At 37.6% G+C, this 26,469-nt stretch overlaps 1 protein-coding gene across 7 annotated transcripts in view; it reads left to right on the top strand.

Annotated features, from left to right (window-relative positions):
- Positions 1 to 26,469, top strand: part of LOC125255269 (cadherin-18) — a 265,912-nt gene that overhangs the window by 220,157 nt on the left and 19,286 nt on the right. For all 7 annotated transcript variants that reach the window (XM_048170339.1, XM_048170341.1, XM_048170335.1 and 4 more), the window contains 5 exons: positions 1,192 to 1,379; positions 3,939 to 4,192; positions 8,485 to 8,621; positions 18,046 to 18,167; positions 21,390 to 21,507. In XM_048170339.1, the coding sequence (XP_048026296.1) occupies positions 1,192 to 1,379; positions 3,939 to 4,192; positions 8,485 to 8,621; positions 18,046 to 18,167; positions 21,390 to 21,507 (819 nt within the window). The remainder of the gene's footprint in view (positions 1 to 1,191; positions 1,380 to 3,938; positions 4,193 to 8,484; positions 8,622 to 18,045; positions 18,168 to 21,389; positions 21,508 to 26,469) is intronic.

Raw genomic sequence — 26,469 nt, 5'->3', positions numbered from 1 at the left:
TCAAAGGCTGTCTTTAAAGGTTTAAAAGTTATCATTAAAAATCTATTTCCCTATGGAGAAAGTGAATGGAGTTTTTACTTCTTGAATCCAACTGTTGCACTCTGTTTGACTTAAGATGCAACATTTGAAGTCTGAAGGCAACTGAATAGCTTTTGGAACAGAGCCGTTGCAGAATTTTCACTCCTGAACACTTTATCCGGACTTTTTTAAGCAAAACTATGAGATGTTGAAGGGCTTCTTGATTATTATGCTTTAGATCTTGGCAAAAAGAACCGAAATAGCTTGACCTTGCTTTTCTCTGATTCTTCATCTTCTGCAAATATCCTCATTACTGTTTGAAGGTTAACCATACAGTATGCTGTTGTAACTGTTGTTGTAACTTTTTTTCTCTCTCTTAAAGTAGTTTTTTTTTTTTTTTTCCCAGACATTCATAAGAAAACCGCTCATTTTCTTAAGGGCTTACTTATGGATACTATATAATTAGGTGGAAGAGATGGGAATATACTTTATATGTTGTAGATGCAGTCTCACTATCAGATGAGTCATATAAATTGTGTATTGCGGTGTAATTTTTTATCATTAATTAGCATGAAGAGAATAGAGGCAGGGACACTGTGTTTTATTGTGTAAGCATCCAATTATGAGTCTCGGATCTTCAGTTATTGTTGTCTTATTTTTATCCACAGAAACAGAGCAAAACACCAGGGTTCTGGAACTAAGAAATGCCATTAATTTCCTCCCTAGAAACATGTGTTTTTAAGGATAATGTATAAACCTTTTAAGACAGACTGCGAGTTCCATTATTAAGCTATGGCACAGTATGATGTGCTTCTGTAGAACCCATCAATTCTTTAAATAATAAGATCCACCAATCACAGAAGTTGCTGTTGCCATGGATCAAAGTTTGATTCATCTCAGAGCTTTTGAAATCCCCAAAACACTTCTGGAACCATGGCCATCGGAAAAGTGGACCATGACGTTGCGCTCTGTTGCGTTCAGCTTTTATAATCAGGTGGTTTGGGAATGTGGTTGTTTATGGGGCATGACAGTGATATTGAAATACTTCTAGAATAGCTCAATGTGGCTTGGTTGGAGGCACAGTCGGAAAGAGGCATCATGATAGATATGCTTCAAAATACCATCCAGCCAATCGAACAAACCATCCATGCTGGCTTTTGTGTGTGTCTGCAGAGAATTACCAGGTGTTTGTCCCAGAGTCGGCACAGGTGGGGAAGCCAGTGGGAAAGATCAAAGCCAACGATGAGGACATCGGAATCAATGCCGAGATCAAATACAGCATCCTGAACCCCGAGGGAGCCGGAATGTTCTCCATCTCCACAGACAAAGACACTAGAGAGGGTGTTATCACGCTGAGAAAGGTATTGCTGTCATTTTCATTGGTGTTTACTAAGACATGCATCACTACTATTATCACTTGTACTAGGGCTAGAGGGTTTTCGAAACCCTTAATAATAAGCGGCTGTTTCTTCAACTATGGACACTTTTGGGTTTGAGGGCTTTTAGAAAACAAACTCTGTTAAAATACTTTACTAACAATGTTCACCAGTGAATGTACATGCATCGCAGTTAATCGTGTCATTTCTGTCCAAATGAATTGAACATTTTCACCACAGTGTAATTTCTACAATATCTCAAATAATTAAATATTCATACTTGTTTGCATAATTTTACAAAATTACAGCGTGATTGGTAACTAACATGAACATGAAATTTATCTCCTTGGTAACCAAGTACACTAACTTTTGAAAACTTTAAATATACTAAATATTGACATGATTTATGGTTATTACACTCTTTGTTTATATGTATTCACTCTTTGTTAATGTAAAAAAAAAAAAAAAAAAAGTTTAAAGCTCTAGGACAGGGTTATTATCGTTAACTAAAACTATTACAAAAATGTCTATTAACTAAAATATAAAGCTGAAATAAAATATAATATCAATATTAGTTGGAAAAACTAAACAAAAATGAGAAATGTTGCCTTGGCAATAAACTGAAGTGTTTAAGTTGAAGCACTAAAAGTATCAACTGGCAGAAAATAAAATCTAAAACTAAACTAAAACTGAAATAAAAATAAATTCAACCTAAATAGCTATATTTATAATAAATAAATAAATAAATAAATTTAAAAAAAGACAAAAGCAGATAATGAAATTACTAAAAATGAAACTAAAATGTAAAATTAACATGAGAACTAAAATATATATAAATAAAATTCAAAATATTAATAAAAATATATAAAGAACTGTTCTGGGATGAGGTTTAAACAATAAAATCAGTACATAATGATTTGATCAAAAATAAGTATCAAAATAAATGATAAAGACATGATAAAAAGTTTTACTGTGAACTTCATATAACAAAAAGAAAAATATGTCTTATCTGTTAATATATCTAAAATCTGTTTAATAAAAACCGACACCTGGGAAATAAAAGTGCCTGGAGTAGAAATAGCAAACTATTAAACTTTAGGTCTTAACTTGTCATTTGTACTACAGATATGAATGATGTCTCAAATGTTGCAGCTTATTGAGGAGAGCTGTACTATTAATTTTGTAAGTGATCAAACTTTTACCAGGTGGGCAATAAAATGGGCAAAAAAAAAAAAAAACTTGCACTGGAAGAAGGACATGAGCCATATCTAGAGAGCAGAAAATGTAATTTATATTATCATTATAGTGTATGTCTCAGAAGACTTATAAACACTTTATTTAGACTGTGGAGTCAACAGAGACATGACAAAGAGCAAAAATCTAGGGAAAAAAGGGAAAAAAGTTGCTGTCATACATAAAACCCCATTAACAAGTTCAAAATTTGACTAACCCCTGGATTGTGATTTGATTTTTCACACTTTTCACTTGAGTGTTTCTTGTAGACCTTCAACAAAATAACGAAAAAGGATGGCATAATTAGCTCAGTCAAGATGTTGTCAAAATAGCACCGTATCTGAAGCTGCAGACAGAAATCACACAGATACACTGACAGATATATATAATCTGTCCAGCCAGACTAGGTCAAGCAGACGTCTGGCGCTCTTTGGGGCTCAGATGCTCATTAATGGTCTCTTTTCTGTATTCTGAGCTTCTTCAATTTCACACTCAGTCCCATGGGTCAGGAAAGCTGTGAATTCAGTGAATACTGAGTTTTCCTAAAGCCAATCTTGTAAATAAATGCCTGCCAGATCTGTCCGACGAGACGGGCGGTGAAGGTCGGGCAGGTTTCATGGCGTTTACAGACGTGACCCCATCTCGAGAATGATTTAGCTTCTGCGCTCCGGAAAGCAAAAAGGACTGACCTCAATATAATCTCAGTTCATAACTTTTTGAAGTACTTGAAACTGTTAGAAGCCACCAAGAAAGTGGCTAAAACTGACTGACTGAAGCAAAATACTGTGTATATTTGTAATCCAGTTGAGGGTGTGTTCATACTTGTAGTTCCGTTCCCTTGGTTCTTTTGGTCCGGACCAAAAAAGAAAATGATTTTGCGACAGAATTTACCGAACATTGTATGTGTGCATACATATAGTGTGTCTTTTAACCAGCTGAGAACTCACAAAGAGTTTATAAAATGTGTAAAGGAGTCAAAACAGCAGCAGGAATTGCTCACAAATGAAGATCTGGCTTTTCCGATGCCTGTAGTAAACTGAGATGAGCATTCTGCCCTTTTTAGTGTTGCATCTCGTGACATCACATCCTGTTCTGGGTTCATCTTTGATCCGTGTTGTGTTCATATTTCAGTCGAACTGCAACAGAGTTCATCTTTTCAGCGGTCTCGGTCCGCTTGTATGGTGTGGATGGTAGCTTTCACACTTATTCAAATGAACCAAACTAACAGAGCAATCACACCAGAGTTTGTTTTAATCAGACCAAACCTGGCAAGTGTGAACACACCCTAAGTTTCATGTTTTCTCTTCTCAGCCACTGAATTATGAAAAGAAGAAGCAGTACAGCCTTCACATCGCTGCAGAGAACACACACCTGGACCCACGCTTCTCTTATCTGGGCTCATTCAAAGATGACGCCACGCTCAAGATCACAGTCGGAGACGTGGATGAGCCGCCGGTTTTCTCAATGGATTATTACATTATGGAGGTGTATGAGAACGCAAAGGTCGGAACTGAAGTAGGAGCCGTCACAGCGAGAGACCCAGACAGCAAAAACAGCCCTGTCAGGTGAGATGATGTGAAGGGTTAAAATAACACTCTGACCGGTGACACAATCATACACAAACCAAAATATCACATAATACTGTATGGCACTGGTTTATATACTCAGTTAGATGACTATTGTGATCAATCCTAGATGCACATCAGCGGCGTTTCTTCCTAGGAGGCAAGGGAGGCAGTGCCTCCTCAAAAAAAATGGATGAGAAAATAATTGATATTATAAAAATCAAACAAAATATTACGAAATGTGACATTAAAAAGTGTAAAAATCTCTCGTTTTAATAAAGTAACACTGTCCAACAGCGACACCCGCAGGTGAAGTTACAGCGGGAGGCTTGCCTCCTCTGTCCCCATTGAGTTAAAACAGACCCCCTAAAGTGTGCGCTGGGTTTGGTGGGGGAGGGGGGGAGTCACGAATGGGGGAAAGTCACATGCTTTGATTGGATATGATTGGTTTTTGTGATAAATCCCACCTGTTGTTTTCGTGCACGTTCTCAAATAGGCCTGAATGATGACACTAATTGAAAGACTAATTTAAAAAGCAAGTTAACAACTCAGCCGCTTAGATATCACCGCTTTGTGTCATGTCAAAATCAAACTTGAAATGGCCTGAAAACATGATGGGGGTTTGTTTTAGTGTGCAATCAGCTTGGAAAAATTAAAGGTACATCTTCGTGTCTGTATCTGTGACCAGTGTGTACAAGCTTGATGGCTGCTGAAAATAAGCTAATTATTAAAAAGTCCTGTTAATGGCCATGTACTAAAATTTAATAACTTTGAACAAAAAAAAAAGTATGTCTGTTCTGTTATCATATGTGGCTATTTGTGCAATTCATAGTAAATTGCCTGCAGTACACCCACAAAACACATAAACACAATTTGTTAGAATTTGCAGTAGCAACATTTTAGTAAATCAGGGTCTATTTGCAAAAATGCCATACTATAGCAAAGTAATCCAACATTATTTTTCTCTCTTTCTCTCTCAGGCCCTCCCGTTTCTCACATCTCTCTGTAAAGGTCGAATTTAATAGGATGACATTGAGTTGATATGACATACAAGGATCGTTTACTGCTTTGACTCTCTCTCTCTCTCTCTCTCTCTCTCTCTCTCTATGGAGGATAATGTTAATTAGAGTAGTTAAGGCACCCCATGTTAGCATGTTAGTGAAACACTGCTGCCAAAGGCTCAATTACCTCCACACACTTTAATGAAAGAGAGGTGTACAGGCCAGCTCATAAAAACGCTGATGTCATGCTGTTTGCCTAGAGAAGCCAATGGAGAGGAATTCAGTGTTTCTGGTAAACACATTATCACTATCTAATGGGCAGCATAACTGATGTGAGATGTTTATGTTATTCATTATTTATATTTATTTATGCATATTTTATATTTATATTATATCATTATATGATTTAATGAATTGAATTTTATGAAATTATTCAGAAATTTTATGAATTAGTTTTAACACAATATTCAAAAACATTTTTATTGAAAATAGATATGGAATCAACGATTGACAATGCAGTCTGGAAATGGCACAAAGGCGTTTGCTAAAACATTGATTTTGGCTGTGTGCTTGACTGATCAAGGTTTTAAATATGTAAAAATGCACATAATATCTTTAACCCTGGGTTTACAAATGCATTTGAGAATTATGTAAATCTGACTACCCAGGATTAATTACTAAACAGGAGTAAAGTATGAACAATGTGAAATATCGTCACTGTTGAGCACAAAACCTACTTTTATACATGGTCAGACACTTTTGTGTATCATTATATTATTAACATTTTACCAAAATCGAGCTCAAATGGAATTATATGGTTTTTGCAGCAAATTTCAGACATACATCTTGTCCGTCATTAGAACAGCCTGAGGCTGTAAGTGTATCACATTACATTTTCATCAGCTTACAGGTTATTAAGTTTATTGTGGCTATGTAGGCGCTCAGTTTTTCTGTCATTTAGCCAAAATCAAAAAGATGAAGTGCTTTGCATAGTATTTGCTATGACTTGCTAGACTCTTCTCCTCTTCTCAAATACATAAAACATTAGCCTCTATATATAGTGTTTCTTGAGTAAAGAAAATGGAGTATTCTTAATATGAAAGACAATGTTGTGCACATCATAGTCTACAAAACATGGAGAAAACAACAATTTGGGTGGTACGCAAGTGAACAACGGGAATGAAAAAAAAATGTCAGAATGTTCCCTTCACCGGCAGTAAAACGAATAAAGTATAAAATCCTTGTTGTTATTTCTCTCTCATGTCTCATGCAGTCAAGGACGGTGCACATTTCCTTGTGGTAATGAGATATGACCTGTATGGTTTATTAGCATCTCTCTGTACTGGTGGGTTGAGGATGTGTGTTTTCAAGCCATCTTTGAATGAACCTTCACAGTCTGTGCGTGCCGGAGGGGCCATAACTCTCACGGTCATGCAAATGCTGAGATTCTCATTGGTTGATGTGAGTGAGATCGTCAGTTTCACACGAACGGCTTTTCCATCAGCATTTATCGCTGTGATAAATAGATAAATAAAATACATAAGAGAAAACAAGATAAAAGTGTCATAAATAATCCCTGGTCTTTTTTTCTGTCTGTGCTGAAGGATAACACATTTAAACTTTTTTTTATTTTCAGTCCATTTATTGCATTTCTGTTCCTCCGATTTTAATTTGCATTTCCCATAAAAAAAAAAACAACAACAACAGCATTTCATTCCAGTACAAGAATTTATACTGCAGTATGTACCCATTAGCATAAAAATAAAATGGCATTGAAGTTTGAGAATCAGCATTAGCGTTATGGAAAATAAGCAAGGTCACTGTTATCTCCTTAGTTTAGTTCCTAACCATTATAACGATGCATCTGATCATTATCATATTTCATGTAAAGCATTTGTCTCTTGAGACGCTGCAGTGAAAATGTTTTTAAAGGCATATTCTTCAAAAAGGACACCCTGGTGTTGCATTAACAAAGATTCCAGGATGGTGTTTTGTGTTTTGCAGAGAAGATTTTTGTGTTTCATGTATTTGTCCCAAGGTAACATGATAAAAGCTAAACAGAAAGATTTTTTAGAGCACTTAACCATGTCTTTTTTTAGCGAGCAGAGGGATTTTGGGTGGTGAACACACACACACACATTTATATATTCAAATGTAAAATAATTATAAACATTAATAAATATTCACTATCAAAATATATGGCTGCTTTTGAACTGCCATTAATTGGGAAAAGTTTGGGATCTACTAGCCAACACAGTGAACCTTGACCCCTTGGCCACAAAAGTAATACAGCAGAACCACAGTCCAAAGCTAACTATCCAGAGCCAAAACTAGAATCATAAGCCTACATAAAATGTTAACACTAATTTTCGGCTGCCTTGCACACTCTAGTATTTCCTTCAGGAAATGCAAATGTGGTTTAATTTCACATTCATACTTGGCAAGAGAATCTGACAGTCCTTCTTTTGAGTGTGTCTACCAAGCATGTCACTTGAGGATTTGTTAATTATGTCCAACTAATGCTTCTCACAGATTTTCTCCTTGCAGTTATGTAGTTTTATCCTTCCTTTTATAATCTTTAGGTTGTGTCAGGTCTGTTGTTATCTATAGCTGTGATTCATTTCAGCTGTAATATTAATACACATCTGCGCAAATACCTAAAACCACTCATAAATCTCACTGAAAATGACCTGTTTGGTATCAACCAGGGTGATCGATCATTTAGAGAAATCATATGAACAAAATGAACTTTAATAGTTTCAAGACAATATTAATGCTCAGTACAATGTGCATTTTGTCAGACAAACATAATGTAAGCTCATTTAATTAGAAACTGTGAAAAGAACTCTTTAGCTTTAGTGCATTATTCTTTTGAATTAATGAACGTCTTACTATGTTCCATCTTTACCTTTTGGCTTTCCATGAAGTCACTGTGTTTTTTCACATTATATATTCCACTCTGTATTTCTACAGTGATCTGTCATAGAGCTGGTTGGCATGATGCATAATTACTCATACTGTCATATAAGCTTTTGGTCAATGAAATATAAAATAATTACTATATAAATTAATAATATGGCCCTTTAGGCTGAACTTTGGTAGCACTGGCGTAAGTCATGCCACACATGAAGTTGGCAGGGTTTCACGACCCAGCCACGTACAGCAATACAAGCTCTCTGATAATCATGCATATCCCAGCTGTCTTTGCTATTAATGCCACATCTACGATGTAGAGGGCTGAAAGACGGAAAGGCTCATGCAGTATTCATGTTCTTTCTCTTCTATATTTAGGTATTTCATCGAGCGCAGAGAAGACAAAGAGGTGTATTTCGATATTGAATCCATCAGCGGAGTCATTAGAACGACTCAGCTCCTGGACCGAGAGGACACACCCTGGCACAACATCACTGTCATGGCAACAGAGGAAGGTGGGTACTACCAGAAACCATGCTGGTGTAGCTTCGCCACTTTAATAACTTGCAAATTAGTTCGCCAAGACAGTCTCGGCAATAAACGCCTCGTGCACTCATGAGAAACGGACTGGCTTTCGTTTTCTCGCTTTGAAAATCGCTTGCCCTCCCGCTGCTGTGAAATCAACTCTGCAAGTCTGTTAATAGTCAAGGATTGCACTTCTAAACACATGGAATAGTTTGCTCAGAAATTAAAATTATTTACTCAAACTCATATTGTTCCAAAATTGTATGACTTTCTGTTTTCTGAGAAAGGAGAAAACTGAAGACTGCTGGTTGTTGGTGCTTTCCATGCAATTAAAATGAATGAGGCTTAAAGCTTTCAAGCTTTAAAACAGAGACACTGAGAGATCATTAAAAGGGAGTCCGTATGGCTTGTGCACAATATTCTCTACATGTAGGATGTTCATTATCTTGCCCTCCAGTCAGCTGTTAAAGGGTTAGTTTACCCAAAAATGAAAATTATCCCATAATTTACTCACTCTGAAACCATTCTAAGTGTATATGACTTTCTTCTTTCAGCCAAACACAATCTGATATATATATATATATATATATATATATATTCAAATCTTTCTCTTCCAAGCTTTATAATCAAAGTGAATGGTACTTGTGCCATTTTTTTAAGCCAAAAAAAAAAAAAAAAAAAACGATACGCATCCATCCATCACAAAAGTAATCCATACGGCTCCAGGGGGTTAATAAAGGCCTTCTGAGGTGTCTACTCTCACCTAAGCTTACGCTACTCCTACGTCCTACATCATAGGTCAGGTCAGAGGTCACTCTTCTGCTGGAACTCGACTTGCATACGGCCTTTACTGAAGCCAGTGATTATGGTTTATAAAGTTATAAATATGGATATTTTTCTTACAAAAATGCATAAAGATGGTAAATGTCAAGGTTTTCAGCATAAATTTTAGTGTGTTCCTTACACAAAGCTAATCTAATGCTTTCGGAAGACTTGCCGTGTAGCTCACACATTTTCTGATTCTTTTATGATGCTTTTATGCTCTTTTTGATGCTTTGTAATTGGATGGAAAAAGAGCGATCATCACAATCTTCAAAGATTCGCCTTTTGTGTTCCACAGAAGAAATTAATACATGTTTGGAACAAAATGAGGGTGATTAAATGATGACAGAAATGTAATTTTTGGGTGAACTATCCCTTTAAAAAAGCCACTCATGCAAGAGAACAAAACCAAGCAAAGATTATAATATTTACAATCTGAAGAGGGACCGTATTTGCAGTGTATAATCTCTGAGATGATAAAAATCACAGGAAGTAATATAAATGGAGTCCCGTGACTCTTCTGCTGTAGATTTTATCACAGTAATTACCCTTACACCCAGCGTGAGTGGCACACATTCAGTCTTCTATATGATAATGATATTCCAGCATGTGAATGAAAAATTACACGAGATCACTTTAATATATCGGTTATTTTCTCTAGACAGTGATGAGATAAAATGGAGACTTTTGCATAAGTCTGCTGCTCAGAGATGTACATTTATCTCCACTAGAGCCTCAGAAACGAGCTTATGGCCCTGTTTATACCTGGTATTAAGAAGCCTTTTGGTCCATCGGATCAAATGAAGACGACGCTAAATACAGCTGCAAATGGGGTCTAAAACATTTTGAGCTTGTCCACTTTCAGTCCACTACCAGAGGTAGTCGAAAACGCATTTGACCGGATTGCTTTCGTAGTGTAAACTCTCATGTGGTCGAATGTGTTCGAATAGCGCAAAAGACCACCTTATCTCCATCTACTGACCTAATGTGTAAACATGGGAAGTGCGCTAGGCAGACGGGATTTAAACTTTCATTGGCTGAAGACCCGAGTTTTGTTTGAAGATGAAAAATGTACCAAGCACAATGTTCTCTCACCTTTCCTGATTTCTAAAACAGACTCACAGCGTTTGGCCGGTCTTGCGGCTTTTAGTGCAGAAACAATAGCTGCTGCTCTCTGTATGTTTTTCCGTTGTGTCCGGTGCTTGTTCATATATAAATCGTTTATTTTGTTTTCATTAGATTGAAAGATATGAAAAGACCCATACATTTACCTGCCCATAGAGCCTCCCCTCAAAGAAATCAGGACAGAAGTAGGTTGAAAGTGGACAAAAGAGACCAGGTGTAAACGGGAATGTGTCTCTCTCATCTATTTGTGATCCGATCGAACAGAAACGCATCTTAATACCAGGTGGAAACAGGGCCTGTGTTCTGTGCTCAGATTTGTTCATCAACATTTCTCATTCAATTCTTATATACATTTGGGAGACAATTTTATCCAAAGTGACTTAATGTGCACTCAAGGTATATATTTTATGACTACATTATATGAGCTATACTATGTAGCCTAACTCTATACTCTTGCTGTTTGTGAGCAAATGTCTTTTTATTTATCTCAAAGAGTTTCGTAAAAAAAGTATATCAGAAACAAACTTGATAATTAAATGAAACATTTCTGAGAATCACAATCAAATCATCTGAGATATGAAAGTGCAATAAAATAAACACAAAACAAACATGCCAAAAGGTAAATAAGCAAAATGATAGAACACAAAATTACATTTCTAATGTTGTTTTGATGTTTTGTGTTTAAAGTTGTTGTATGCAATCAAAGATACATTGAAGGGAGTAGAAGTAGTTTTTTTTTTTTTTAAATTTTATTAACTAATGGTGTGTTGTTTGTTGCCAAGGCGATGGCTTGTAGTTAAAGGCTTCATTCTGAGAAATGTTCATTTCTGGTTGCGCTGTGGGTGGGAATTCATGTTAGAGTGCTTGTTAGCGAGTATGACGAGGGAGAGGAACTCATTTGGCCTGTACGCTTATAAGATGTCTAAGCAATTATACACACATTTATTGCACTTAACAGTAGCGGTGCCATTGGCAGAATCATGCTATTTTATTAGTGGTGGTGCATGAATATTCTGAATTATAAAACTGATAGATGTGGCTCTTTTTTGCCAGATTTTAAACAGCCTATGTTCACATAACAATTTTTCAGTTGGTTTGGTTCTGCATTTCACAAAGTTTCTAAAAGAACTAAACCAACCAGCTCTAAGATGAATCATAACATTGCAAACTTTGATTTGAAAAAAAAAAAAATGAAATTGAAATTGAAAATTGGAAAAAAAAGATAAAGGTATAAGACTGTGTATAGTCTAGTCATATAACATATTTATGTGTTATATGACCAAAAACACAGATACAATCTAAAACCGTTTTTTAAAAGTAATTAAAAGCAATATAAGTGCATTAAAAAGATCAGACATATGCAAATAGTTTGAAAGTGGAAATAAATTGACTGGATTACATCATTCACAGTGCTCAAAGGGTTAGTTCACCCAAAAATGAAAATTATCCCATGATTTACTCACCCTCAAGCCATCCTAGCTGTATATGACTTTCTTCTTTCAGACGAACACAATCAGAGTTATATTAAAATATATCCTGGCTCTTCCAAGCTTTATAATGGTAGTGAATGAGGCATTGTATTTTGAAGCCAAAAGAAAAAGCGCATCCATCCATCATAAAAGTATTGTGTTCGTGTATAGTCATATACACCTAGATTGGCTTGAGGGTGAGTAAATCATTGGATAATCTTTATTTTATTTTAATTTAATTTTTTTTTTTTTTTTTTTTTAAACACAATTTTTGAAAAAAGTTTGATAACTCTTTAGTTTAGGGTCCAGTTCTCACTATTAACTAGTTGCTTATTAGCATGCAATATATTGGCTGGCTATTAGTGCTTATTAAGCACATACTAATGCCTTATTCTGCATGACCATATTCTACATCCCTTAAACCTACCCAATACCTAAACTTAACAACTACCTTACTAACTATTAATAAGCAGTAATTAGGAGTTTGAGACAAGAGTCATAGATAATAGTTAGTAAACAATGAGAACTTGGACCCTAATCTAAAGTGTGACCAAAAGTTTTATTGAGACCACAAAGTGATTTGGCTTCTACAGAAGTGGATACTTTTATCACACTTTGAGCTCATTGAAGGTCTCTCTTTTTATTTTGTATTTATTTCCCTAATGCTCAGCTCTATATGCCAACATTTGAATACCTTCCTGGAAAGTATACTGATATATTCATGGCAAGTCTTTTTGTTCTTACAGTTTTAACAGTGTGAAAAATTCCTAGAGGAAACAATGTGGTGTTATTCATCAGGGGAAGAAGAAAAAAAAAAAAAAAAAAAAAAAACTACTGCCACCATTTGATCATTTTCCCTGTTTATAATGAGTAGATATCCTGCACAGTTTAGCTGTTGATACAAGGCTAACAGTGCTCATGCACCTCTTCTAGAAAGCATTGTGAAACGCATGCATGAAGTCATCTAATAATAAACACTACACACGCCGAGCACAACACCAGCCTGAGAAACTGTAATAGGCTGTTACTCCCTCATATTCTCTCTGAAATACTTCACACATGCTGCAGTAAGGAGAGAATGCATGCAAATGATGTACAGTACAAAATAACAAATAGATGAGTTATTTATATGTAATGAATGAGAAAAAGAGGGGGTGAGGGTAGGGGATAAAAAAAATGGGTTGAAATGAATACTGAAAAGCAGTAACCAAAAAGAGTAAGACGGGGACCAGAGAACAAATATTCCAACAGAGGAAAAGATATCTATCTATCTGTCTATCTATCTATCTATCTATCTATCTATCTATCTATCTATCTATCTATCTATCTATCTATCTATCTATCTATCTATCTATCTATCTATCTATCTATCTATCTATCTATCTATCTATCTATCTGTCTATCTGTCTGTCTGTCTATCTATCTGTCTATCTGTCTGTCTGTCTGTCTGTCTGTCGCATGCTTTGGTAAGAACTGCAAAAACATATATATCATTATTAGTTAATTAAAAACTATGATAAGCGAGTCTAAAAGATGCAAAGTAAATTCAAAAGACCCTAACTGAATGTAATTTATCTTGTTAATTACTCAACGTATAATTGTGCTGAATATTTTACATGTTGTGGGCCTGTTTTTAATTTAGGGGCATTATAATGTCTTGTTAATTTCAGGCATTTTTGCATTTATAGTGTTTTGATTCATATTAATTAAACCAGCATGGGTCCAACTCACTCTGAGAATTGCTATTAGATGATTTAGGCAATTTGTAAACAAAATTAGCCAGATCCCACCCAGGGATCAAGGAGTACATGCAAATTTACCTTTCTCTTAGAAATTACAGTTCAGATATGTGTTCTTTTGAGACAGAATGCTAGGAATTTGCATAAACTGTATATGTTAATCAGAAATTAATTGGTCATTGCCTTTATATATAATCAGCAATACTACATTCTAGATCATTAATGTCCACATGGAACCTGACGATTTTTACATAATTGAAACCACAGTCATTTCTAAAGTTCTACACATCCCCTGATCCTTGTGTTTGTTAATTAAATATCTTGCTAGTTTCATCATGGTTTCAGCTACTAAGATGAGTATAGTACTCTTAGATCCCTTTAAAATATTTTAACATTTTTAAAAAGTTATTTTGATTTACTTTTCTGCAGCTTTCCCATCAAATTCAATTAAAGCAATGTGAAAAAAGCATTTAGTTTGTTTTTGAACCTGCATAAGAACTATCTTTATGAGAAGTCACTCAAAACACAAAAACTAGCCACAGGAGGTCACACGCAAGTGTATCTTTTGTGCTGGTCTCAAGCCCTGATAAATAGAGAGGGTTATGTCAGGAAGGGCATCCGACGGAAAACTTTTGCCAAATTCATTATGCGAATCACAAATGACTTCCATACCGGATCAGTCAGGGCCCGGGTTAAAGGTGCTAAAGAGGATCTTTCTGTCGACTGAGAAACCAAAGACTGTTACTGAGTTTTTGAAATGAGCGCATGCGTAAGAACAACCCCCCTCCTTCACAGCTCAATTCGAGGGAACGCCTCCCAAAACTCGTGCACGAGTATTGGAACACGAGTGTTTACCACTGGCATTCGCTGTGTCGTGTTAGTGGATTCATTATGTCGGACTCACCGCAGGTAACTCATAATCCGCAGTTGTTACTCCTGTCTCCTGACAAAAACATTGCATGCGGCGCCTGTGGCGTGTGGAATGACAAGCCAGATGGCCAATAAGGCCCTACCTCGTGCACAGATGATGTATATTAATATTATTCCTTTCAGTGCACCTAATAAATAGTCTTTTATCAGTTACCAAAGACAGTTTCAAGTAATATTGCAAAAATGTATAAAACAAAACATCCTCTTTAGCACCTTTAACAACGACTGCCATTGGTGCCGTTGACCTACAGGGCACTGGTGGAAATTGGGCTACTGTTGGTCGAAGAAGGAGAGGAGGAAGGTGTGTTAGAGGAAGAAGGCGTGTCCGTAGGCAGAGAGAGAAGAGGAAAGGCAGGAGTTTAGGACTGAAAGTAGGGACTTTGAATGTTGGCACGATGACAGGTAAAGGCAGAGATCTGGTAGATATGATGCAGAGGAGGAAAGTCGACATTCTGTGTGTCCAGGAGACCAGGTGGAAAGGGAGCAAGGCTAGAAGCATTGGAGCAGGTTTAAACTGTTTTATCATGGTGTGGACAGAAAGAAAAATGGAGTAGGAGTGATCCTGAAGGAGGAGTTTGTGAAGAATGTTCTGGAGGTAAAGAGAGTGTCAGACAGGTTGATGAGTCTGAAACTGGAAATTGAAGGTGTGATGTTGAATGTTATTAGTGCCTATGCTCCACAAGTAGGTTGTAAGCAAGAGGAGAAAGACAGATTCTGGAGCGAGTTGGAGGAAGTGATGCAGACTGTTCCCAGAGGTGAGAGAGTGGTGATAGGGGCAGACTTTAATGGACATGTTGGTGAAGGGAATAATGGGGATGAGGAAGTGATAGGCAGGTTTGTTCTTCAGGAAAGGAACCCAGAAGGACAGAGGTTGGTAGGCTTTGCTAAAAGTATGGAGATAGCTGTGGTGAACATGTACTTTCAGAAGAGGCAGGAACACAGGGTGACATATAAGTGGTGGCAGGAGCACACAGGTGGACTATATTTTATGTAGACGCTGTAATCTGATGGAGATTAGCGATTGTAAAGTAGTGGTAGGTGAGAGTGTAGCTAGACAGCATAGGATGGTGGTGTGTAAGATCACTCTGGTGGTGAGGAAGATGAAGAGAGAAAAGGCAGAGCAGAAGACACAGTGGTGGAAGTTGGAAAAGGAAGAGTGCTGTGTGGTTTTCAGGGAGGAGTTGAGACAAGCTTTAGGTGGTCAGGAGGTGCTTCCAGATGACTGGACTACTACAGCCAAAGTGATCAGGGAGACAGGTAGGAAGGTGCTAGGTGTGTCATCTGGAAGGAGGAAAGAAGACAAGGAGACTTGGTGGAATGAGGAAGTCCAGGAGAGTATCCAGATGAAGAGGTTTGCTAGGAAGAAGTGGGACAGTGAGAGGACAGAGGAAAGTAGACAGAAATATAGGGTGATGCAGCGTGAGGTTAAGATAGAGGTGGCAAAGGCCAAACAGAAAGTTTATGAGGACAAGTATTCAAGGTTAGATAGTAAGGAAGGTGAAAGGGATTTGTATCGGTTGGCGAGGCAGAGGGATAGAGATGGAAAGAATGTGCAGCAGGTTAGAGTGATTAAAGATAGAGATGGAAATGTGTTGACAGGTGACAGGAGGGTGAGGGACAGATGTATGGAAGTGTCTAGGAGAGATGGCAGTAGAGTTTTTAACTAGGTTGTTCAACGAGGTCTTTGAGAGTGAGAGGATGCCTGGGGAATGGAGGAGAAGTGTTTTGGTGCCGATTTTTAAGAACAAGGGAGATTTGCAGAGTTGTGGAAGCTACAGAGGTATTAAGCTGATGAGCCATACAATGAAGTTGTGGGAAAGAGTAGTGGAAGCAAGGCTAAGAGGAGAAGTGAGCATTTGTGAGCAGCAGTATGGTTTCACGCCAAGAAAGAGCACTACAGATGCCTTATTTGCTTTGAGAATGTTGATGGAGAAGTACAGAGAAATCAGAAAGAGCTGCGTTGTGTCTTTGTAGATTTAGAGAAAGCGTATGACAGGGTGCCAAGAGAGGAGCTGTGGTATTGTATGAGGAGGTCTGAAGTGGCAGAGAAGTATGTTAGAGTGGTGCAGGATATGTATGAGAGCAGTAGGACAGTGGTAAGGTGTGCCGTAGGTGAGACAGAGGACTTTACGGTGAAGGTGGGACTGCATCAAGGATTGGCTCTGAGCCCCTTCTTGTTTGCAGTGGTGATGGACAGGCTGACAGATGAGGTCAGACAGGAATCACCATGGACTATGATGTTTGCGGATGACACTGTGATCTGTAGTGAGAGCAGGGAGCAGGTGGAGGAAAGTCTAGAGAGGTGGAGGTTTGCTCTGGAGAGAAGAGGAATGAAGGTTAGTCGCAGCAAGACAGAATGCATGTGTGTGAATGAGAGGGAACCAAGTGGAACAGTGAGGTAAAGGTAAAGAAGGTGCAGGATTTTAAGTACTTAGTACTCAACAGTCCAAGAGCAATGGGGAGTGTGGAAAAGAGGTGAAGAAGCATGTGCAGGCAGGTTGGAATGGGTGGAGAAAAGTGTCAGGTCTGTTGTGTGATAAAAGAGTACCAGCAAGAATGAAAGGAAAGGTGTACAGGACTGCAGTGAGACCAGTAATGTTGTATGGTTTGGAGACAGTTGCATTGAGGAAAAGACAGGATGAAGAGCTTAGAAGTAGCAGAGCTGAAGATGTTGAGGTTCTCTTCAGGAACAGGAATGCGTACATCAGAGGGACTGCACATGTGAGATGTTTTGGAGACAAAGTCAGAGAGGCCAGGTTGAGATGGTTTGGACATGTTCAGAGGAGGGAGAGTGAATATATATCGGTAAAAGGATGCTGAGGTTAGAGCTGCCAGGCAGGAGGTCGAGGGGAAGACCAAAGAGGAGGTTTATGGATGTAGTGAAGGAGGACATGAAGGTAGTCGGTCTGAGAGAAGAGGATGCAGGGGATAGGGCTAGATGGAGGCGGATGATTCGCTGTGGAGACCCCTGAAGGGAACAGCTGAAAGGAAAAGAAGACGACTCAAAACACAAAAACATTATAAATTTTTTATCAGATTTATTTCTTCTGAATTGGAATTATCACATGAAAGATTTTATTTTCTCAAGTGATTTTTGTTAAGCATTTTAAGTACACCACGGATTGATTGAATGTATGAATAAAGGGTTGGATTGATGAAATGATTGGTGAATTATGAATTAATGCTTAGATGGATCTTCATTACCATTGTCATCAATACCCAAAAAGTTGCTTGATGTTCCTAAAAACTTTTCTTGTAGCTCGGATGTTCTTTCACATGAGCCATCTGATGTTTTTTGCACATGCTGCAATGTTTCCGTCTGTTTTCAGACAATCCCAGTCTTCAGAGCCACGTGCCCGTTACAGTGCAGGTTCTGGATGTGAACGACAATCCTCCAAAGATCAACACAGAAGATGAAATCATCATCTGTGAAAGCACCAGAGCAGGACAGGCAAGTCCCACAACAGCCGAACTGTTTCTCTGTCTCACTTTCTCTCTGAGACCTTCATCCCTTGTCAGTGGCGGCCTGTCAAAGGAAACTGAGTCCAAGTTCAAAATGAACTTAGCAATTAAAGTAATAAAACTAACTGCTGTTTTAATTTGTTTTGGTTTTTATTTTTTGTTTGTTTGTTTGTTTTACTAATGAGTGTAATTCATATGCATGTACTGCATAAATATGTATTTTTGTTTGTGCAGTGATTAAAAATGCTAGAAGTTACTGAAGTGGCAAATGTTAAGTTGGTAAACTGAAAGATTATATTATGGGTTTGATCAATATGGATTTACATATCAGCCTGGCCAGGAAATTTCCTTACAGACCGCAGTTCCCTGCCATGAATGGTGTGGAAAAGAGAGAGAGCGTGAATATTTAGAGGGGCTGAAATAGAAAAATGGAAGGGGGTTATAGGAATGCTAATCATCTCTCAATGAGAATAAAAATCTGATCAACAAAGCGTGACAGCTCTGACTCACTAAAGCACACTCCTATTTTCCTACCCACACTTTTCCATTTAATTTTGAAATGCTGTTTTTCACCAGCGGCCCAAAGAAAGAGAGGGATGAGAGTGAGAGAAAATGAAGGACAGATGAGGTCAAGCCCATTTTAATATCCCCTGTGTTCCCAACATAAAACAGTACATCCAATATCCAAACTACATTACGGGAGTACCGCATTAAAGTGCTGCTGTGCACTTTTCATGGGTTTTAAAAGTGTAATGTGTACTTTCTGCACCACTAGTATCACCAAACTGAATTGCCAAAATAAAGTCTCTACCGCAAACTCCTCCCCCATCTGCCATTGGTTGGAAAAATAGATTGCCCCACACCCAAACTCACATCATTGGTTGAGACAGTGTTGCTGAGTAGAATAGATACATGTTTTGATAGTGCCATTTTAGTCTTTGTGGTGAAATCATCCTACATATGGTTTACTTACAGTTGTCTGCATATATGCCTTGATTGGAGGAAGTATTTTTAACATCCTTTATACTTTTATTTTATAACTGTACTTTGTAAGTTTGATTTAATAAAGAGGAGGATTTAGGACTTGAGAAACTGCACCAGTTTGCTCAGGTTTTAAAGCTGAAGTGTTTGTATTCTTCAATGTAAGATGATCCTCCAGCAAGCAGTCTAATATACTGATTCACACTTAATTATTATCAGTTATTGTTTATGTCTAATTATTAATAATGGTTATTAGTGTAACTCGGTAGTGTTTCACAGTTTCCACTTACATATAAAGCAGCACAACAGTTTTTAGGCATGATACAACACTAAATCAGCATATTAGAATGATTTCTGAAGGATCATGTGACTGAAGACTGGAGTAATTCAGCTTTAAGCATAAATTTATATAATAGTGAAACAACTGACAATGACAACCAGTGGTGTGGATTTAGTGTGGGACTACCTGGTTTGGGAGACCTTTTTACCTTTTTTTTTTTAAATTGCACCTATTTTTCCCATTTTTACAAGATGTAATTTAAGTTTCATGTGTCCCCAGAATGTCTCTGTGAAGTTTTAGCTTAAAATACCTCATGGATCATTTAAAAAATCCATGTTGTAAATACCCATTTCTGACTACAGTCAAGAACAGGCTGTTTTTGTACATGTGCCTTTAAATGCAAATGAGCTGCTGTGCCCCGCCCCCTCTCTGTGATCACAGTTCCTGCCTAAATTGGATTCTCTGCCAAATATTAACAAGACATCTGCTTGGTTTTGATTATCATCTATATCGCGATCACTCACACGGATAGCATAGTTCTTCTTTCATCATTAAAGTTTATTATTTCCGTGTGTTTTAAAGCTATATCAGTTTAAACTTCTAATGGATCATTTTCTGACCGCACACGCACACAGGCTGTCAGATGTTCAGTCTCATGAGTAACTTCTCTTTCACATTTTTTGTTTTGTTTAAACTGTCTAATACACACAAGTTTCTGTCAAAAACATACAGTTCACATAAACAGTCAGTTATGTCTGTGAACGTAAATAGCAGGCAACGTTACAGAAATCATATGTGTATATTAGATCTGTGGCGCATTCAGCGGCTCAGATGTCAGTCAGCGGTCGTGGGCGGGGCCTGAGCAATGTGTCGTCACATTGCTCAGAGAATCAAAACGGCTTGTCTAATGAGACTGCTTTGGATTAATGGGGATTTAAAAAAAGGAGTGGGTGGATTTTTATGATTGTGGGGTGGTTGTGTTCACACACTGCCAACACACATTTAAACACCTTGTAAAAGTGGATTTTGCAAAATAGGTGCCCTTTAAATAACAATAAAAAAATAATAACATAATACAGAGATTGATATAAATACAACAAAATAATTCTTAAAACATTTAAAGTAATTAACAGGCATTAAATTTAAAAATTTTCATTGTGAAGTTGTCTACCTTTTATCGTTTCTGGTTTCACACAAGCTAGAAGTGATCCAATTAAGGTCTCCTTCAGTCTGAACCACTTCAGCAGGGATGTGCAACTCATAATGGACCACACTCAAGGAATCAAATACCTATTGGGTTGCCAGGACAACTCTGACCAACAAACCAGCTAGTTTTGACGCACAAAGCATTCAGCTTCCTGGAGCTGCTGAGATGCCAGCAGAGATTTCAGAAACGATGAGATGAGCAAAACAGAAAGAATGAAGCAAAACTCTGTTCTGAGCTTCTGAACCCTGCTGAATTAGACTTCTGTCTCCCGCATAGAGTATACTGGTGGAATCTATTCATGCCATTTAGGTATGTTAGGGGCAGTTTTGGCATGGGACTTGTAACCCGAAGGTTGCGGGTTCGAGTCTCAGTACCTGCAGAAATTGAACAGCACTCTCTTCCACTCTCATTACCCACAACTGAGGTGCCTTTGAGCAAGGCACCTAACCCCCAATCGCTCCCCGGGCACCACAGCAAAAATGGCTGCCCACTGCTCCGGGTGTGTGTTCACTGTGTGTACTCACACTGCTGTGCGTGTGCACTTGGATGAGTGAAATGCAGAGGACAAATTCCGAGTATGTTACACCATACTTGACTACACATCACTTCACTTTCACTTAACTAGCAAGACCTCCTTCACCAGAGAGACCCAAACAAAGCTAAGAAAGTTCACTAAGCAGCCCGGATGAGCATGAAATTGTTTCTCACCGATGTCTTTCTCGATTTTGTTCTGTTGATGGCAGGTCATTCAGACAATCACTGCTGTGGATAAAGATGATTTTGCCAACGGAAAAGGATTTTCCTTCTCTTTTCCTGGAGGAGTTCCTGCCAACCCTAACTTTACAATTAAAGACAATGAAGGTATGCAAAAACATTTTATTTATTCTGGGTATATTTTAAATGTACGTGCATGGGTTGCATCTTTCACAGTCAAGAAAACTTGGAAATGTCAGGATATTCATGATTTACAGGCCTTTTTTAAATAAATTTTTTGGTAACACTTTATTTTAGGGCAGTGGTCCCAAACTGCCGGCCCGCGGGCCATTTACGGCCCGCCCTCCCCCTCTACCCGGCCCGCAACTGATCTCAAAAATAAAACATACTCCGGCCCGCCAAATTATTATTATTATTCTCTAGTTGCTACCTGTCTGATATGCAAAGAAAAGGTCGCCGTTCTGAGGGGCATTCACATATCGCGTCACATAAGCTGCTGCGCCGCATTCTCCTTCTTTCCAATGCGATTTTGCTCCAGTGGCTTCTGTCGTTGCTATGCAACCATGAGCCACGCTCTCAACCGCGTCGCTTCTATTATGAGCGCGCTTGCCTAAATTACAGTAAAAGCACTCGACTTTAAGTCACGAGCTTCGATTTAAACCACTGAAACGTGTCCGATGCAACCATTAAACGTTACCGATGCTCAAACAGCATCTTGGACAAAATGTGTCTCAGCTGTGTGAGCACAAACGCTGACAGGTGTCTGGCAAGAAACAGAAGAGTGTACAAATGTATTCAGGAATTGCATTTGTTCAGTACAGTGTTGTTCAGTGCAAGATTTTAATGTTATTTAAGCTAACATAAAGTAAGGGAAAATACTTCCACTAAATGTTAAAAACTAATAACGTATGTAACAATGAGAGATTTTTATTTTTTGGCAAAATAAAGTTGAGATACACACACACACATATATATATATATATATATATATATATATATATATATATATATATATATATATATATATATATATATATATAGCTCCAGTTTTTTGTTTATTTCTGACCCCTCCATGCCACAAGTGTTGCTAGTTTTGTTCCTAAATTACTATTTTTTTTTTTATTCCATGCACCTTGTTGGATGTAAGAAGTTGCACCAGACTATTGCAATTAATAGTATTATATTAGTAGTATTATATTAGTAATAGTATTATATAATTATATTACTCTCTGTAACAATGAGAGAGACACTGCTGTTTACATTTAGTATGGTAAATAAAATATTTATAGTATAGGTATACAAATATTTTAGTAGGCCTAATGAAATTTGAAGTAGCCTAAATGAGAAATAATGCAAAGGAAAGTAAAGTTTCTGAAATGTTGCGCTTTCTTGCGCTTGAATGTTAATATGGCCCTCCTATGAGGTGTCAATCACAGAAACGGCCCCCCGCCAATTTGAGTTTGAGACCCCTGTTTTAGGGTCTTTATCTAGTCACTTATTAGCATGCATATTACTAGAATATTGGGTGTTTATTAAAACTTATTAAGCACATATTAATGCCTTATTCTGCATGACCATATTCTTCATTCTTCATCCTAACCAATGCCTAAACATAACAACAAACTTACTAATTATTAATAAGCAGTACATTAGTAGTTTATTGAGGGAAAAGTCATAGTTAATAGTGAATATGTGTTCCCTATACTAAAGTGTTACCCATTTTTTTTTAGTTATAATAACAAGTCTAAAATATTTCATTAGCTAGTTGCTCTTTTTGGTTGTAGTCTATAAAATTATATTTAAAAAGTCCTTGTCTAGCAATCACAAACAACTGGAAAAGTCATTGAAATTCATTAATATGCGAGAATCCTAATGGGTTTGTGTTAATGTGTGCGGTCTAATAATCTTCTCCATTACTACAAAAGGCACACAATAGCTTTCAGAAGATGTTTACTATACATTCCATTTTCATACAAGCTAAAATGATGAATTGACATATCCTTGCTAATTAGAAAATTCAAACTGCTTTAAATGTTTATATTGCTCTTAAGCTTCAATAGCTTTCAATGGGAAAATTACTGAAGAATTCTTTAGTTATGATCAATAAACTTCCCTGTTGATGTTGACCAGCATTTCAGTTATAATTAAATGTCGACTGCAAGCTTAAGAGAGATGATTGATGACTGTTTAGATGCAGATGGAAGTAAAATCCCTTATGCATGAGAAGTTGATGATGAAGCTGATGAGAAGTTAAATCAATGAGCTGTAAAGGCATTTCTCTCAATAATCAGTACCCCCATAACACAAAAGGTATTTGTTGCTCTTGCTTTGTTTGTTCTGTTATGTTTTGGGCATCTGTAAGATAGTGGTATGATGTGAAGAATATTGGTTTGTTTTTATTATTCATTGTCATACTTGTAATTTTTTAAGTCAACATGAAATCAAAGTGGACACTATGTTTTTGGTCAATTGGTTACCCTGTTTAAAACCGGCATTAACAGACCTATGTTGGTTTGCTGGTTTTAGTCTGACCAAGATATAAAAAAGTGCCCAAAACCTAAACCAGCCAACAGACAAGCTAAGACCATGAAATTAGTTTAGGCTGGTTTAAGATTTTTGTTTGTTTGTTTGTCCATGAAGTGGCACCTTTTATCTGCTAATGTCACTTTTTGTCTGTGGCGCCTTGGGTGAACTTATGTAAAGTGACTGGTGAAGTTTTTGTACTTCTTCCAGGCACTCCATTTCCAATATGCAGCTCAAGCACGGTCGGCACGGTTATTTCCCTCATCACTGTCCCTTGCTGTTGAAGAGCACTAGTATTCCTTTGGAGGGATTACGGGTCTAACCACACACAGTAGTGTAGTCCCTTTTGCTGTCGAATGAATTACCACCTCCCTAAACTCCTGAACCAACGGCCTTAATGCAATACTCAACACAGATGGCTGCAGGCTGGAGGTTACCATGGAGACCACTCTTATTCGAGTGTTGCCCTCGGGTCCAAATCTGGACCCTGAAACCAGTAGGGGATTGGTTTTGGAAGGATACCTGTTTAAGTTTTTCTTAAATTTCATACTTATTTTAATTAGGGTTGTGAAGTTTAGGGTTAACAATTTAATTCATGAGAGCAGGCAAAATTCAACAACTTGACATAGTGCAGTTGGAGGAAAAATACACAATGTATGTGTCTTAAGATGTGTTTTTCAAAGCTGAACTTATTCTAATTTGACATGTCTTCTTAAAAAGGTGGCGCTCATGGCGCAAGTCACTGAAAATCAAAGAGAAGTGAGATGTCCGTCTGACACATTTGTACAATAAAATTTTGCATTGTTTATCACTTCATAGGGTGGCAGAAATGCAGTGCATGTTCGTCAGCGGTGAGCGGATACTTGCCTTTTGCAGTTTCCCATGCGCTCCAATTAAAAACAAAAAACAGCGCTGGAGGGGCCTGTCAGTTCAGAAGACAAACCAGTGCGCCACTGTCCCTGCATGATGGGCCAGTCCATGGCAAAAATGAATAAATAAATAACCTTGTATCAGCCCCACAGGTGCGTCGGCCCACCGGGAAAATGCCCGGGATGCCCGATAACCAGTCCAGCACTGTGTGTGTGTGTGGGAAAAAATTGGCAACCAGCATCGGAATCGTTCATGAAAAATCACGATCGTTGCACCCCTAGATAATATTGCAAGTTCCTCTCTTTTCCTTTAGCTGACTGCAGTATGGAGTTTACTTCATTTATCCAAGTGGTACTCAGGGCAAGTCTCACTCTTCTCACACAGTTTATCGCTCTTTAATCTCTCTCCACTGGGACACGCCACTGTTTACCGGTCTAAGAATTATCAGCTCTTGCCACGGGTGGTCGATGTCGGCGTGTGCTGATCTTATTGTGTCTGTAGAGAGACTGCGAGTAAGTGAAGCCCCCTTGTCTACAAAGACCCAAAGTGCTTCAAATTTAGCAATAATACCACTTTTTCATCTTTACAAGTGCTGGAAAAGAGCAAACGGGTCTTTATGGAGGTACCTAGATACTCTGTCTGTATCTTAATGGCTGTTTTGTGGTGAAAAGTAAACACATTGTATCATGCTGACTGACTTTTCCCACCTTTGACTTTTTAAGGTGTTCAATGGAATTACCAGAGTGCTGCAAAATAAATATAATATGCTTCTATCTCTATTTCTGTATTTACCAATGCAAATTTATTTGGTACGCAGTTAAAGGGAGGCTAAATGGACTAAATTATTGTCAGTTCACGTTTTGCTTTATGAATGCAGTCTCTCTGAATAACAATGTAAGACGGAGGGCCCCAGAGCACAAAGAGGGACCCTCGCACGGATATTCAGGTTGATTATGTTCTCTAGTCAATTGTGCTTTGTAGTGGAGCTGGTAATTAGAAAGGTAGTATTCATGAGTGAGCTTACAAATGGCATGGTCAAAAACATGCGGAAGGCATGCAAACATGAAATCTTAGAATTAATTGCATGATAATCAGTTCAGCCCTTGCACACATATACACTCAAACACCAAGGAATAATTCACCCAGAAATAAAAATAAGAATAATTATTTATTATTTCTATTTATCTATTCAATAAATATATATTTCCATAATATTTTTTATGTAACGTCATTTTTATTTATTTGTTTTTATCAAGTTTGGGTGAGCTGTTCCTTATAAGTGGGAATCTTTAACAAAAATCCCAAATATAATTTGACACTTTTTTTCCCTGTTTTTTTTTCCCCCACACCTCATTATTTCTCACTTTTTTGCAAGTACACCCATCCGCTTTCAATCTATTGTTAGTTGTTTCTCTCACTCTCTGTTTATTCATTCTGTTTCCCATCTGTCTCTGAAAGACTCATCCTGTTTCCATCGGCTTTCCACCCCTATCTTTAGGCCTTTATAAAGATGTGCTTCTCTATAGTGTTCTAACACTGCCTTGTTTTAATATGCAGCCAGCATCTGAGAAGGCTGTTCTTTTATTTGGTGTCATTCCGTTGGTGGGCGTCTGGACAGGAAACCAGATAGACTCTAAACTAAGAAGTAACACAAGAAATTAGTCATTATCCAGTAATTATGATCATTATTATGATGATGAACATAAGGCCACTTCC

The sequence above is a fragment of the Megalobrama amblycephala genome, linkage group LG20, assembly GCF_018812025.1.
Source record: "Megalobrama amblycephala isolate DHTTF-2021 linkage group LG20, ASM1881202v1, whole genome shotgun sequence".
NCBI lineage: Eukaryota > Metazoa > Chordata > Actinopteri > Cypriniformes > Xenocyprididae > Megalobrama > Megalobrama amblycephala.
Note: the sequence above shows the minus strand (reverse complement) of the source record. Positions and strands in the feature narration are given on the sequence as shown.